Here is a 15,895-nt window from a genome sequence, read left to right on the forward strand (position 1 = left end):
GCTGGAGAACCAGAGGATTTATGTTTTATGTTTGGTGGCTGCCAGGACCACGGGAGGAGTTTGCTTTGTGCACATCAACATGAATATTAGTTCTTCTCAATGTAGCACGGCACGTTAGCATGCTTAAACGTTCCGATAAATCACCGCCTCCTCTCTGTCTGTCAGCCGGCCTCCTCATCCATCCATCCATCCATCCCCCGGCCGTGGTGACATGCTGTTCTGTCACATCGTCGGCGAGCTGGAGGATAACAGTTGGTCAAGGCGAGAGCAAGCAGCCACTCAGCTGAGGTTATTAATGGCAGGGCGGCGTGGGGATGGGCTCTGATGACTATTGATCTCAGCCACGGCGCTCTGGAACACGATGGGAACTATCGGAGCTGCTCACCGGCGGCCGTGAATCACACCGCTGCACCACTTAAACCATAATAAGCCCTCCATATCTCGGACCCTCCACTTTGTGATCAGCCGGCCCGGAGAGATTCACCCTGGCAAAATCTGTGTCATCTGTTGAATCACCTCTTTAAACACACTCTTATCCGCAGGGTTACTGTTTATCATTCTGCTATTATAATATTTACTATTTCACACTGAGGAGATTTTGACCACCACTAAGAAGCAGATATTCCCCATTTGGTTTGTCTTGAGCATGCACAGATAAATGCACATTCCTACTAATGGTTTCCTAATATTCCATCGATTTACAATGTCTGCTGCTGCTGGAAAGTTACGAGGATGACGATGAGGTTTGTCACTGCGAGTGAAACCTTCTCCCGTTACACAGACTCATTCACATATCGATCTGTGCAGCTTTAAGTTTGGCTGCGATGCCACAAAGGTATAAAGAAACACAAACTAAGCAGTAAACACTTATTATCCGGACCCAGCGTTTCAGGCCCAAGGAGCCGGGACACTGGAGACTCTGCTGCATACTAACTGGCTACTTACCAGACCAACTTTAAATTGACTGCATGCACTTTAATATCAAAAGAATACAATTTAGTCACGAGCAGCCAGTTCTTGCACCAGAGTGCTTGGCTGCAGGACTTTAAACACACGGAGGGCACATTGTAAATTTAAAGAAATGCCACAAAAGGTTGTTCCGCCCCTAACAACTACTCTCAAGGTGTTCGGCTTCAGCCAGGTGTCAACGTGTGTTACCTCTCTGCAGCGGGAGAGAGCACGAGCCGTCGCCTCCCATGACTGAGAACAGGTTCAATTTAGCCGTGCACATTTAGGGAGATGCAGAATAACACGCTGCAGTTCCACTTCCCCCCCCCCCCCCCCCAACCCGTAGAAAAACCAAGGGAATCCGCCCGGATAATAGAGGCAAGCGCTTCACACAAATCTGTCTTGCAGGGACACAGGAGCTGTCAATCACCGCTGTCACCATGACAACGGAGACCTGGGTTCTACATGGCATGACAGGAATAGGATGGAGAACACAGAGGGAAGGTCACCTCTTGTCATGTCAAACACACACTGACATACATGTACGTACAAACACACACATGTACTATAGTGACAAACAGAGCGTTGGAGCATCCAACACAACACATGCACAACAACAACAACAGGGAGGTAAACACACAGGACAAGAGAGATAGAGTCCTGTTAAATGGTGAGAGCTGTGAGATAGTAAATAAATCAGCGACGGAGCAATATGCACCAAACACGGTGAAATAAATCATCGAGGGGCCCTGGATGGCGTGTTTATGTGTGGCGTCCATAAACAGCGAGCCTGAGGTTCTTTAACATTCAGTGATCAAGTCGTTCAGCTCACAGGCGGACGGCCTGGCGACAGACGCTGGTGAGAACACAACCGTTTTCTGGCGAAAGCAGCTGGATTCCAAAGCAGTGACCATCGAAACGGCACCGATCCACCAGGCCACACCTAGTTTAACTGGCCAAACCCTCTGTGCCGATCCGGCGCAAAAAACAACACGCACTTTATCGGAAAAGCTACGGTCACCGCACCAGCGCCGCAGCCGGGGCGGTGACCGGGAACATTTGGTTTTCTTCCTTGGAGAGAAGAAGAAGAGGAAGAAGGAAGCCACAGCCACACACCAGCAGCCGCAGAGAGTTGTGGAACAGCCAAGAGTTTCTCTGAGGTGTGGCTCCTCCTCCTCAGTGGCCACGGGCTGTTGTGTTAAGTTGTTGACTTTGGAGACGCGGCCCGTGGCAGGTGCAGGAAGCTTCTGTGGTGAAGGTCCAGTCACGTGACCGGCGTGGGCGATCAAAACAACAACGTGTGCTACACTTGAGGAATGTGCTCTAAGAATATGTCGAGTCCAGTTTACTACACTGCTAGTTACAGACGCTGGTTCCTCACTCTCTCTCTCTCTCTTTTCACTTTGTCAATAAGGCTGTAAATAACAGGGCGTCCACATCTGGCTTCAGGATTAACATCGCAGGAGACGTGTCTCAATTCCCACAGATGATCGAGTGTGGCAGAACGTGTGTGCAGCGCCGCAATTGAAAAGTTATGATACACAGCACATTGCCTCGGGAAAGCTAGGCAGGCGGGAAAGAGGGGGGCGAGGAAGAGAGCAAAGAAATAAGGGAGAGAGAGAGAGAGAAAGAGACAGAGAGAGAGAGCGAGAGAGAGGGAGGTAGAGAGAGAGAGAGAGAGAGAGAGAGAGAGAGAGAGAGGGAGAGAGAGGGCGACAGAGAGAGACAGAGAGAGAGAGAGGGAGAGAGGCAGAGAGAGAGAGAGACAGAGAGAGAGAGAGAGAGAGGGAGGTAGAGAAAGGGAGGGAGAGAGAGGGAGGGAGAGAGACAGATAGAGGGAGGTAGAGAGAGGGAGGGAGAGAGACAGAGAGAGACAGAGAGAGAGAGATAGAGGGAGGTAGAGTGAGGGAGGGAGAGAGAGGGAGGGAGGGAGAGACAGAGAGAGAGACAGGGAGTAGGAGAGAGAGAGAGAGAGAGAGAGAGAGAGACAGAGAGAGACAGAGAGAGACAGATAGAGGGAGGTAGAGAAAGGGAGGGAGAGAGAGGGAGGGAGAGAGACAGAGAAAGACAGAGAGAGAGAGATAGAGGCAGGTAGAGAGAGGGAGAGAGAGAGAGGGAGGGAGAGAGACAGAGAGAGAGACACACAGAGAGAGACAGAGAGAGAGAGGGAGAGAGAGGGAGAGAGAGAGAGAGAGGGAGAGAGAGACAGATAGAGGGAGGTAGAGAAAGGGAGGGAGAGAGAGGGAGGGAGAGAGACAGAGAGAGAGACACACAGAGAGAGACAGAGAGAGAGAGAGAGAGGGAGAGAGGGAGAGAGAGAGAGAGAGACAGAGAGAGACAGATAGAGGGAGGTAGAGAAAGGGAGGGAGAGAGAGGGAGGGAGAGAGACAGAGAAAGACAGAGAGAGAGAGATAGAGGCAGGTAGAGAGAGGGAGAGAGAGAGAGGGAGGGAGAGAGACAGAGAGAGAGACACACAGAGAGAGACAGAGAGAGAGAGAGAGAGGGAGAGAGGGAGAGAGAGAGAGAGAGAGAGAGAGGGAGAGAGAGAGACAGAGAGACAGAGACAGGGAGAAGAAGAGAGAGAGAGAGAGAGGGAGAGAGAGAGAGAGAGAGCGCCTTAACCCACTTTCTCCTCTAACACAAGCCATCAAACATCAGAAGCCATCATCGTAGATTAGCCTGTCTCTAATCCTGGTTGTTAGCACAGCTGGGGCAGATTAGGGAGGGGGCATTCCTGACAGAGCCAACATGGCGTCACAGTCGCTGACAGCTCACCTGGAAACACATGGGGGAACTGTACAATACGGCACTGTTTCCATCACGCACGCACACTCACACAAACACACACACGGAAGAGATCAGACGAAGCGCCGGAGCAAAGCCGCCTGCTCGCTCGCCCCCCGGGGCAGCCGGGTGAGGGCAGGAAGTCGGGCTTCAGAACGGTGTGACACCTCTAAGTCCACTTGATCCCGAGGCCGTGGACATGTATCGTGCGTGGAATAAGGAAAACTGACGGCGTGACAGGGCCTGACGTGCGATTCAGAGAGCGAGGGAGACGGAGAGTGTGAGAAAGAAAGAGAAATTAGAGAGCGAGAGAACAGGAAATCTGCTTAATGTGGAAGATCAGGGAGGAAATACGCTCTCTCAGTGTCTGGCAGCGTGAAACAAATGATACGGCGGCTCAGCGGCCGAGCACATGTGGCTCGGAAAAAGGAAATGTAAAAAAAAATCCTCTATTACTCCGTGTGTACTTTGTTCTCGGACTAAATGAACCATTGTTTCTGGAAGATAAAAGGTCTCCACTTGCTGCTGTGACACAAACCTACAGTGTAACACACACAGGCTGGTTTTATTCCTCAATCTCTGCAGAGTGGGTGTAGCCCGGATATTAAATATTTTACACTGCTGGATTTGTACGGTTAAAAATAATAACAGTAAAGTGGAGTCTCCATCTTTAAATGGACTTGTACCGACCCTGAGAGTTTCTCAGACCACGGCCAAGGCTTTTACTGCACTGGCAGAGGACCGGCTACCTTCTACCAATCAACACATTATAGTCGTTTCAGACAGGAACTCTGGAAAATGTCAGAAAAAATGAGTCTGGACGTTTTCTGCACTTTGCCTTTCACATGTGAAGAACATTCAGTCTGTGACATGTGAGAAACCAACTCGCCCACTCGCCCGCTGTGAGTCTCAGGATCTCGTCCTGCTGCATGTTTCACATCGGGCTCACTTGGGATGTTTTCCAGATATTTTAAATGGGAATTCACTGGAAAATGTCCGAAGCAACTGACTTGGACATTTGTGTTCTCACATACAGCGCCCATATGTATATATATATAAATATAAACAGTAGCTTAAAATCACAGGGATGTGTAAATTGCTGTATTTTTAAGGGCTAACATGCTGAAAATGACATAAATGACATTTGTTAAATGTTGTTTGTGAAGAATCACCGCTTGCAGTCTGAATCCAGGAGCTAGTGGATGTAAAACCAGAACCTGGGCTCATGTTTGGATGTTTGTGTCATGTGAGTGGTTGATTGCAGCACGGGGGGGGGAGGAGAACTCACACTTCCTGTAGTGCCCAGGGACAGATGGTTCATCTGCTGGGCGAGAGGGCCCATCATGCTGGCAGGCTGCATGGACATAGTGTGGTCCATGCCTGGCGTGATCACTGCACCCTGGTGGAGAAGATGGGGAGAAGGTGAGAGGAAAGCAGGAGCAGGAGGAAACATGTGTGTTGTGTATTATTTGTGTACATTGATTCTGATTAAAGCTGCTCAGATTCCTTTTGTTATATTTTTTGTTATTTGTTACTTAGCAGGATTACGGAAAAACTACTAAACCAATTCCCATGAAAGTTTGTGGAGGTGTTGGGCCGTGACCCATTCAGGAAGAAGCCATTCAAATTTGGTTCAGATCTTGATCAGGCATAGAGCAGTGCAATTATAGTTCCAGCATCAGTTCCCTCACAATGCAGATAGGTCAGACTATAGTTAAACTCAGTGACCGAAGAAGCTTCTTGGACGAGAACTCAAACATTTCCCCTCGTCGACAACAAAGTCCAGTTGTCCTCAAACCAACTTTTCTTGGACGGCCACAGCAAAGCAAACATCAAAGTCAGTAAACAAACAAACTGAATTCACAAGTGACATGAAGTACTTATATATATATACTGTATATCCAAGAGCATATAGACGAGAGGATGAAGTGTAGGGGAAACCCGAGGTGGCGTTCAGGGTTAATGGAGTTGAGGCAGGAAGCAGCAGGGGTGTGTTCTTAAACTAAAGTATAAGTAAACAAAGAGGAGGATGGAGAAGGTGTGGCTGAGGCGAGGGTTGACATGAGGACAACACATGGACGGCTTCAGCACACGGGGACGTTTGCAGGATCAATGCTCACTATTGTCTTCGGTCCATCACTCATTGCTTCGATATCTGCAGCTGATTATCAACAATAAAGGTTTGTGAGGTTTATTGATTGAGATTCTCTCTCTCTCTCTCTCTCTTCTCTCTCTATGTCTCTCTCTCTCGGGCCTCCCCTCAGGGCGTAGCGTGTGGCGTGTTTTCCCCGGCGGCCGGACGAGAACGCTGCAAGCCTGTTTTTTTTTTCACGGCGCAGTGGAACATGAGGGAAAGTGATGAAACCATTGTTGCTCTTTCATCCCTCGTCATGATAGCTCCATTTCCCTGGCACTGAAGCCTCGAGAGGAAAGCATTAAAAACCCGAGCTTCCTCTGCGCCGGCTCGCCTCTCGTCTCACTCTGTGTGTGTCAGTGTGTGTGTGGGTGAGCCTGCAACACACTGTGTGTTACAGCATTCGTGCACGAGTGTGAAAGCTCTCTGATGGTGTGTGTCTGCGGGTGTGTGCGCCCCACTGGTGACTGTGTGTGGGCCTATTGGAAACCCAACTGTGCGGACGCAGCCTGTCAGAACCGCTCTGCTTGTCGACTCCCTGCATTCACAGCACAGATCTCTCTCTCTCTCCTCCCTCCTGTCCTCTCCCGTATCCCTCCCGTATCCCTCTCTCTCTCTCCTCCCTCCTGTCCTCTCCCGTCTTCCTCCCTCTCCCCCTCCGTATGCCAACTTCACGTGATCCTTCCCAGAGTTTAAACTCCACATAGAACAGAAAGGAAGAAGTGTTCAAACCTAAACGTGTTACAACACAAGTGGTTGGTCACATGTTTTTCTGAAACAGTAAAGTACAGTAAATACTAATTAAAGATTACAAAATCAATGAATCGGAGTAAAAACTCTTTCCCATCATGGAATCTAGTGAAGTAGAAACTCAAACTTGCCCAAAATGGAAATAACTAGCAGTTAGTTTGGTTCCGTCACAGGCTGCTACAGACGGAGGAAATAGGAGAGAGAGAGAGAGAGAGAGAGGGAGAGAGAGAGAGACTGTGAGGAAAGGGGAGAGATGATTAAGGAGAGAGCTGATGGAGGTCATGAGGAAGACGAGAGCGAGGAGAGACGGCGGGATGGGGGGGGAGGCGGGAGGGAGAATTAGAGAGAAGGGACTCACCGGGAGGGAGCGAGACGAGACAAGGAGAGGGGAAGAAAGAAGACAGAGGGTGAGGAAGAGGGAAGGAAAACGAAAGAGAGGAGTGGGAGGAGAGCGGCCGGAGCTGTGGGCTACCTGTTACTGATGCAGCCTCTGACAATGCCTCTTATAATGGGAAAGGGAGAGAGCAACGGAAAGGCTTAATTCACAGACGTGTCAGGGAGAGTTAAGCCGATTTGTGATTTCGATTTTCTGTGTTTGTGAGACTGAGTGTCTGTGAGAGAGGGGTTGCCACTGTGTGTGTGTCTGTGTGTGTGTGTTTGTGTGTGTTATGTCTGTCTGGTTGTGTCTGCCCAGTGACTAAAGAGGAAGGAAAATGAGAAAGAGACTGACACAAATAGACAATATATGTTTTTGATTTGTCCTCCGTGTGCGTGCATGACTCCGTGCATGTGTGTGTGTGTGTGTGTGTGACGAATCCGTTCAAAATGTATGTATGAAACGACGTTTACAGATCTCCTCAATGTATGCACATATTTTGGAGCTTGTATATATATATATATGTGTGTGTGTGTGTGTGTGTGTGTGTGTGTGTGTGTGTGTGTGTGTGTGTGTGTGCCTGTCTAAGTGCATGTGGCTGTAATAAAACCTCCATCCTGCTGGAGCTGGTATTGATCCTGCTCTGGCCAGAGGACAGATGATATCAGCCCCGTGTTGTTAAAGACGTTGATATGCACTCTACGACCTGAGACAATGTACAGTAAATAAGAGATCTTGTAAAAATCTTACAGCCGGCAGTGTTTTTTAATGGCCGCTCATTACAGAGTGAATAGTGACGCTCAAACGGATACAACGCTGATCCGTATCAGCGGCTATCAGGAGATTTGCTGAAACTGTAAAATAGGTGGGACAAACACGTAAATGTCACAAGGTGTTTTTAATCGTCTGATGAAGCTGCAGCTTCTCCTCACAGGCTGCAGGAGGTTTATGTTCCTGTTTCTATCTACATGGAATAAAGATGCAGTCAGGCAGGCGGGTTTACCAGAGTCGAGATCCTTTACTTGAGCAATTCACACTATTGTGTTAAAAAGACCATTAAAACTAAAGGTCCTGCATTTAATTATTTATTTGATCAAAAGTTCTCAAAGTACTGAAACCCCTCATTATGCATAAAAAATGGACTCTGTGAGTATTTATTATCTATTATACTATTGGACTCTACATTAATGCACGAGTGGTGTTTCACTTTTATATTTGGATGACATGGAGCTAATTTTAAGCTCTGTGTCTGTACTGCTGGGTCCTTAAAAATCATTGCATTTTATCAGGTTATATTCTATTCAGTAAAAACTCCAGCACATCCCTGTGAAATTAAGTGAAGCAGAAATGGAAACTAGCATAAAAACTGAATTAATCAAGCAGTAAAGGTATTTAGGTATTCATTCCATAACAACTAGTAAAATAAGTGTAAAACACATAATAAATAATAAGTAAAATTAAAAATAGCTATAACACTATTTGTCTGAAAGAAATGCAAAATAATTTCAATACATATAATATTGATATTATACCTGCTATATCTATGTAGTGCTATACTATTTAAATACTGTATCTACTTCGTGAAGGATGCAGTTGAGGGAAATTACTGTAAATTTCAGACGAAATAAGCTTTTGACTGATAAAACATGTAATGAAGCATTAATCACGGTAAATAGTCAATTATCTTCAAAATGTAAATTAAAATAAAACTTAGAAGGGAGAGAGGAGAGGAGTTATTTTTATGGAATGTCTTCTGCAGCAGCTCCGGATCGTATCGGCTGATTCTTACGACTTTAAAACTGTGCATCAGCGACAAAAAGACAGATCAGAGTTCCCCCGCAGCTTCGCTCATCTCCATTACTGCTGCAGGTTATAATATCCAACATTATTGCCTCTCGAAACTGTTGCTTCGAACCAGTGTTAATATATCGCTTCCTTCAGGCGGTGGCAGTGCCCTCGCTGCAAGTGGAAACAGCCCGAGGCCACAGAAAGAGAAGCTCACACGCCGACTCCTCCCGTCACAGGCCCCAAAGTTTCACTGCTCGCTTGCATGCATCTGGTTATTGAAAGAAAGTGAAGTGTGTTGTTGTAGAAAATCTTTCACTAATCTCTAAGAGCCTGTAATGCAAGAGAGCAACTACATTTTAGAAAGTGAAATGTAAAAGTTTGGGGGTGAAAACACAAAGGGGGGCAGTTGAGCTCCTGACCCCCCCGCCCCATGAAAGTAGACCCTGGCTTGATGTGACAGATTATTCCTCTGCATGTGAGCCTCTGTGGTTTGGATGCCTATGGAGGTGTGTGTGTGAGTGTGTGAGTGTGTGTGTGTGTGTGTTAAAATGTGTCGTGCACCCTGCAGGACACTTGCAGAGGTGTTCCAGCTCCAGTGTGTTTCTGCTTAAGCCCCAGCACCACAAAGTGACACACACACACACACACACACACACACACACACACAAACACACACAGAGACTAAGCCTGTTCAGCCGGTGGTTATCGGAGTGGAGGTCCTGGTGTCACAGAACATCTGCAGATGATTGACTGGTAACTACATGCAGCCATGAGGCCTCCTAACATGTAGCACAGTGTGGGCAATGAAACCGTGTCCATAGAAACCACAAAAATAACACAACAGTTTCTAGTTATTGAATGTATGTCAGAAGTGTATATATTATGTGAATGTGTCTTTATTCTTATAACGTTTACAGAAGCTGCCCACAGGTTTGCCTTCGCCTCCTTCAACTTTGACCAGACGCCCCCTCAGGCACCTTCTCTATTCGGGTAAGCCCAGAAAGAGGAGCCAGCATCCTGAGTCTTTAACTCTAATCCACAGCAGGAATCCCTCTTTGGGCCCGAGCTGCTTTCAGACATGCACCGACCTCCAGACATTCTCCTGAAATGTGAGAATGCAAACGTCCGACTCTGTTGCTCCAGACGGTTTTCCATAACCTTTGCCGCCAGTCACCAGGAAAAATGTCCGGAAAATGTCAGAGTGAGCCCATGTGAGAATGAAACGCCTTAAAACCCAATCGACAATAACTGGGAAGGTGAAAAGCTAATTCGACCCAACTGAGGAAGCAGAGAAATATCACTTCACACTGATGACTGAGGGTGAACGAAGCTTCAGGTGGACAGCGATGCAGACGGAAGCTTATCTCGGCCATCGCCATCAAACTGTAATTTGAGAATCTAATTTTCTGAGGGTTTTGAAAAAAAGCTTAATTACAAACGCGAGACAAACCTACAGGGGAAAGAGAATCATCACAGTGACAATGAGGAAGCTGGGGGGGGGGCTTTGGACGCTGTACGTTAACAGATTAACATACAGAGTCTGGAACTGATGAAGGATTTCTCACCTCTGGCAAAGATGCTTATCTGCTGCGCATCTATTTGTCTTCCACTGGGATGTGAAAATGAGACGGATGATGGATCAGCCTCCTTCCACGTATTGATTCATTTGTCTATCCTCACAGAGGATAAAGACTTACTGTAAGAATGCTTTACCACTGAAATGAACAAATCGAGGGGTAGCCTTAGTTCAAGGTTACAATAAAGGGATGTATATTTTTTATAGCTGTGTCTTTCTTATGAGGATGTCAAGCTCTTATTTGACATGAACTGAAGACTGGACATTTACCTGAATTTACCAAGAGCACAAATGTTTCAGATATTTTTTGGGACTTTTCATGCCAGTCCCATTCAAGTAACATGTCTAAGTGAAGCCTTGTGAGAACACAGGAGGAGAGAGTTGGTGACGTGGGAGCGTTGAGGACACACAACAGAGACAAACTAAAAGAAAACTATAAGAAAACAAATATCTCAGGATGAAAACAGGAGTCATTCAAGTAGACGAAGATGTGAACTTCAAGTTAAGAGACAGACACTAGTGTAATGTAAAAAAAAACAAACACGTGATTTCCTCCTTCTGCGGTTTTCCACACCTCGCCAGAATCTTCCATTTTCCCTTTGTTGTGAACACACTATCTCCTGCTGCGTGCTTTATATGCAAACTTTGAAAACAGTTTCTGGAGTTCATGTCTGAAAAGGGGCTTAGTGGTTTAGAAAAAGAAAAAAACCTAATCACTTGATCCCTATCCAGACTGTTTATGATGATTAAATGCTTATCGGGATGAGGTAATGGTCAAAAAGGAACCACAAAGTTGAGGGTGACGCAATACCAGGATGGATTTATAGTGTGTGTGTGAGTGTGTGTGTTCATCTGTGTGTATGAGAGAGGATAAGGCGCCAGATGAAGCATGTAACAGTATTTGTCATGTCTTCATGGGAGGTCCATTCCTCTCCACGCTCGGACTGCGCCTGTTTATCAGCCGCTCTTTGACAGGCTCCTGGAGACAAATGGATCATTCCACACACGGGGATCTCTCCCGATTTTTTTTTTTTTTACTCCATTTACAAAAGTAAAAAAAGATTAGAAATCCAATTAGAAAACAAAGCCAGTTAATAGAGCTGGTCAAACCGAGCGCGTCGGCTTTTGTCTCCAAATACATTTTTTTTTGCTGCCACTGCTATTTGGATTTTCTCAAGGTAATATCCAAAAGCTTACAGGGAAAATGCCACCGCTCCATCTCTCTGTCAGTCGCCCTGTGGCACTACGACAATATCTTTGCTTTATGTATGAAACTTTAACCCTGGACAGGCAATTTCTGCTGGCATCTGCACAGCAAAAAAAAAAAAAATTCAGTTTTACTCTGAAAGGGCAGAGAGAGGAGGAGGGGGAGAAGAGAGAGAGAGAGAGAGAGAGAGAGAGAGAGAGAGAGAGAGAGAGAGAGACTGGGAGAGAGAGACAGAGAGGGGTAAGGATGGGACGAAAAGATAGAGAGAGGAGCAAAAGAGCAGCGAGAGCAACTCAAGGACAACTATAGCCCCGTCTCCAATTCTGCCTCGCCAGTCAAATCCACGAGAGCGACATAATGTTCTCGCTCGGAATCCGCAGAGCGTTTTTAATGTCAAGCGGAGAGATGGGTATCACACACTGCACCGGTTCACCCCGGTCCGATCAGGACAGATAGTTCTGCTTCAATTCTAAGAGGCCCCGGCGAGCCGCTATTCAAAGCCGGGGAGCTCAGGGAGAGACGCTGGCCGGGGGTGCAACGGTGGGGAATTCAATAATTCACCTTCAGTATGTAAGGGCCAGTGCACTCCAGCAAATACACACTTGAAGCACATGCAGTTCACAGAGAGGAAAATTGGGAGGAAAAAAAAGAGAGGAGGGATAAGTCAGGGGGAAAGACAGCGATGCTGCGCCTGACTGCAGCTCCTCCGACAGGAAGTGAATCTGAGCGTCTGCGTGTGAGATTGATGATCTGCACGTAAGTGAGATTTATCATTAAGAATGAGAATGTGTGTTTCAGCATTCAAACAATGCATTGTGTGTGTTAACGCAGTTGTGTGAGTCTGCGTATGTGTGTTTGGCCTTCAGCAGCTTTCAGATTTCACTTCTCCGAGGTCCGCTGACTTGTGCTGCGCCGGCCGAGGAGGCGAGCGCTCATGCTGCTCTGACATCCTGCCGCCTAACTGCCAGACACAGCACAGTATTAGGAGATGGGAGAGGCAGCGAGTGAGGAGAGGAGAGGAGAGAGGGATGACAAGTCGAGGGGGGGAAAGAAAGAAAGCAGAACAACGGCTGGGAGAACAGACAGAAACCTCAGTTCGCTGTCCACTTTAAAAAAAACACTGTCACTTTCTATCAAGTTTCACACCGAGTGCATCTAAGCCATTAATTGGGGATAAACAATTTTTTTGGGGAAAAACCGCTCCTTTTCACGGCCAACAGAGTTCAGACTCCTCCACTGGATGAAGTCGAGTTTCGATCGGGCAAACTTGTCAAACTTAATCTAGTCAGAGTAAAATAAAGATCTTTGCCAAAGCGTTTTCGTACAGTAACGCTCGGCTTAATGTGCAATAAGCACAACTCTCGGCCAAGTAGTCAGAGCTACGTCCCCGAAAGAAAAGAACGTGCTAATTTCGGGGGTCAATACAAAAGAAAAGATAAAAATAAAGAAATACAGTAGGGATAGCTAATTAAAGCTTTAAACATCCATCAACTAACAAGCCAAATTTGTCCTTGTAAGAGCTACTGTACTTAACACTGTTCGGGTCAGTGTACGGTTTCTTAGCGAGCTCTTGATCCCAGTGGAAGGCGACTTCTCACCCGGACTATTTATCATGACTGTCTTTATAGCGGGAAGTAACAGTGGGCGAGTCAAAGGGTAATTACGCCCTGGAATTCAGCTGGAAGCTTCTCTTGCAGCTTATTTGGAAACCTCCAGGTCGCAGTGGCCCAACGGGTGTAGGAGGCGCGGCCTTGTGGCTACTTAGTGTGTGAAGTATTGGACTATTACCAGTTACAAATGTTTATCCAAAATTCTCTCCCAGTAACATAAGTGGTTCTTCAGGGAGACTGAGTGGAAAGATGCCAGAGTATCATAACTTTCTGACACCCCTGAGGAGTAAATAATAAAAAAAGAAATGTTTTTTTTTGCATATGTATGAAATGCAGCTTGTTTAATAGTGAGCAGAAAGTAGTGTAGTATTCGAGCTATAAACCCTTTTTGTTTTTACAGTCCAGTAGTTTCCCAAACTAGGAGCCCTGGGACGTCCCGAGCAACAGAATGATGGTTGCAAGATGATTCCCAGAAATCAAATACAATTTCAAAACAATTCAAAGTGGCCTATAACTGTTATACAAGCTAGAAATACTTCTGTTTTTGCTTCCATGTGACAGCATCAACTGCAGCAGCCAGTTTACAGCCCCACAGGAAACACTGCAACATGTGAACTTGCGCAAATCAATATCTTTTGGGATAATGACGCTTTCAAGTCTCTAGCACGATTATTTTGAAGGTCATGGACTGAAAATGGGCTTTTACACACATATTCCGAAATTCAGCATAGTGCACTCTATGGAGAGAGATTTCGGACACAACCCATGTTCTGTTCTACACAGTCTCACTGGCTAGCTGTGACCTCTCTCCGCACCACGCTTGGCCGCCTCCATATTGCTCGGACAACAGGAGCGCCATTGCACAACGCTCCACTGGCCCAACACGAGGCATGTGGCGGCAGCCGCCAAATTGCAGTACAATCAATTGGTTTTTAATGCTTTGAGTAGCTCCCCGGGCTCTTGAAGCTAACACGCTTGGCTAATTCGATGTGATTCAGTGAGCCGGTGGCAGGTTGTGTGAGTGTAAGGGGCGGTCTGCTGTGGAAGTGGCTGGTAGCAGATATAAGCGCGGATCATGAAGGGAGACAGATTGGTAGCTATGATCCATTGACGGCTGTGACAGCTGGGGTTAGTGCCGAGCAGCCGTTTGGTGACAGAGAACACAACAGAGACAGGGCCACGGGGACGGACACGGCCACATGGCTCCTGCTGGCAGGAAGGCTTGATGAGAAAGACACCACGGTACAGTACGGCTACGGGCTAATGGATACTGCCAGCAGCTTCAACAGGCCTCATGACATGAGGCTGGTTGAGAAGGACCAGTATTTACCACACACATGACAATAAATACAATAACATAGAGAGGACACAGACATTAGCAGCAACACAAACTACAATCAAGCCCATCGGATATCGCATGATGACAACTCAGCCTCTTACAGGCAAATATTTTGGGGCTGCGGTTGAACTCTGGGCCGAGTCTTTCCTTTGCCGAACGCTGATCACAGTTCGAGTTTCTTTTATCACACACACAACACAAACAATAATACATTTGTAGGTGTTTTATGTCCAGATGGCATTTTAACTAATCTCGATTAAAAGCTATCTGCACATAAATGTAGACAAATTAAGAAGCTAATAGCTGGTGCATAACAGTCAATGTGTTCTTCTTCTCTTGTTCTCCAAAAAATGAAATGGGAACCAGAAGGCTTCCAGGACCAAAATCCTGTTCCTCTCCTTCAGATTCTGCATATTCACATGACGAGTTTACAGAAACTAACTCCAACGACATCCTCACTGTCGTAACAGGTAGCATCATCCTCAGGAAAGTGCAGCAATGTTTGTAAAATGTGTACAAGTATGACAGGAAAGGGAGAGTTGCAATACTGGCAGGAAAAGCAGGAGTGAATGTGGCCGAGAGGCAAACTGAGCGGCTTGCACGGCGGCTGCAGCTGGGTGTGGCGTGTTTGTGTGTGTGTGTTTGTGTTCGTGTCTGACTGGATGGTGGCCTACTGCGACCAGATTACATGTTCACTGTCCCACAGCGGGGATGGAAGTGAGATGGGTAGGAGCGAGTGGTAAATGGCCACAGTGGGGAGCCCCCCCAGCTGGTTGAGCACTCCTCCACTGAATGAGTGAGTCCAGCGTTTCCCGATGTGTGCGGCTGCAGGCGACTCACAAACAGTCGTCCTGGTGACTGAGCCCTAGCTGTGTTATTGACACTTTCATGGATTGGCTTGAGGCTAAAATCCCTTTGTGCTGGAAAGCAGCAACAGCGAGAGCTTAAAGAAAATATCAATTAATTTGTATTTTCAGAGAGCTTTTTAAAAGTCTGAGGTTGGAATGGTGAGGAGGTCGTTAACACTGTCACCTCACATGTTCTCTCAGTGTCTGCACGGGATTCCTCTCACGGGTTGATTGGAGATTCTAAATTGACCGAAGGTGTGAGTGTGAGTGTCAGCTGGGATCGGCTCCATCTCCCCTTAGAGGATAAACCGTATAGATAATGGAGGGATGGATGGATATTCACATTAACACCAGATTATCTTCATTGTCACTTCAAACCTATACTTTTCACAACTGTTATTACATTTGCGTTTACATTTTACAGCTATAATTATTAAATATATTATTATGAGGCTTTCAGGTTGTTAAGAATCTGTTTTTTACTGTGTGTAATATTTTCAATTGTGTGTAGTTTCTAAGCACCATAGATCTTAAT

General features: G+C 46.5%; 1 protein-coding gene across 3 annotated transcripts in view; it reads right to left on the bottom strand.

Moving 5' to 3' along the window:
- Positions 1-15,895, bottom strand: part of rbms3 (RNA binding motif, single stranded interacting protein) — a 267,760-nt gene that overhangs the window by 7,201 nt on the left and 244,664 nt on the right. For all 3 annotated transcript variants that reach the window (XM_061092598.1, XM_061092596.1, XM_061092597.1), the window contains one exon: positions 5,021-5,131. In XM_061092598.1, coding sequence (XP_060948581.1) covers positions 5,021-5,131 — 111 coding nt within the window. The remainder of the gene's footprint in view (positions 1-5,020; positions 5,132-15,895) is intronic.

The sequence above is a fragment of the Limanda limanda genome, chromosome 19 (genome assembly GCF_963576545.1).
Source record: "Limanda limanda chromosome 19, fLimLim1.1, whole genome shotgun sequence".
NCBI lineage: Eukaryota > Metazoa > Chordata > Actinopteri > Pleuronectiformes > Pleuronectidae > Limanda > Limanda limanda.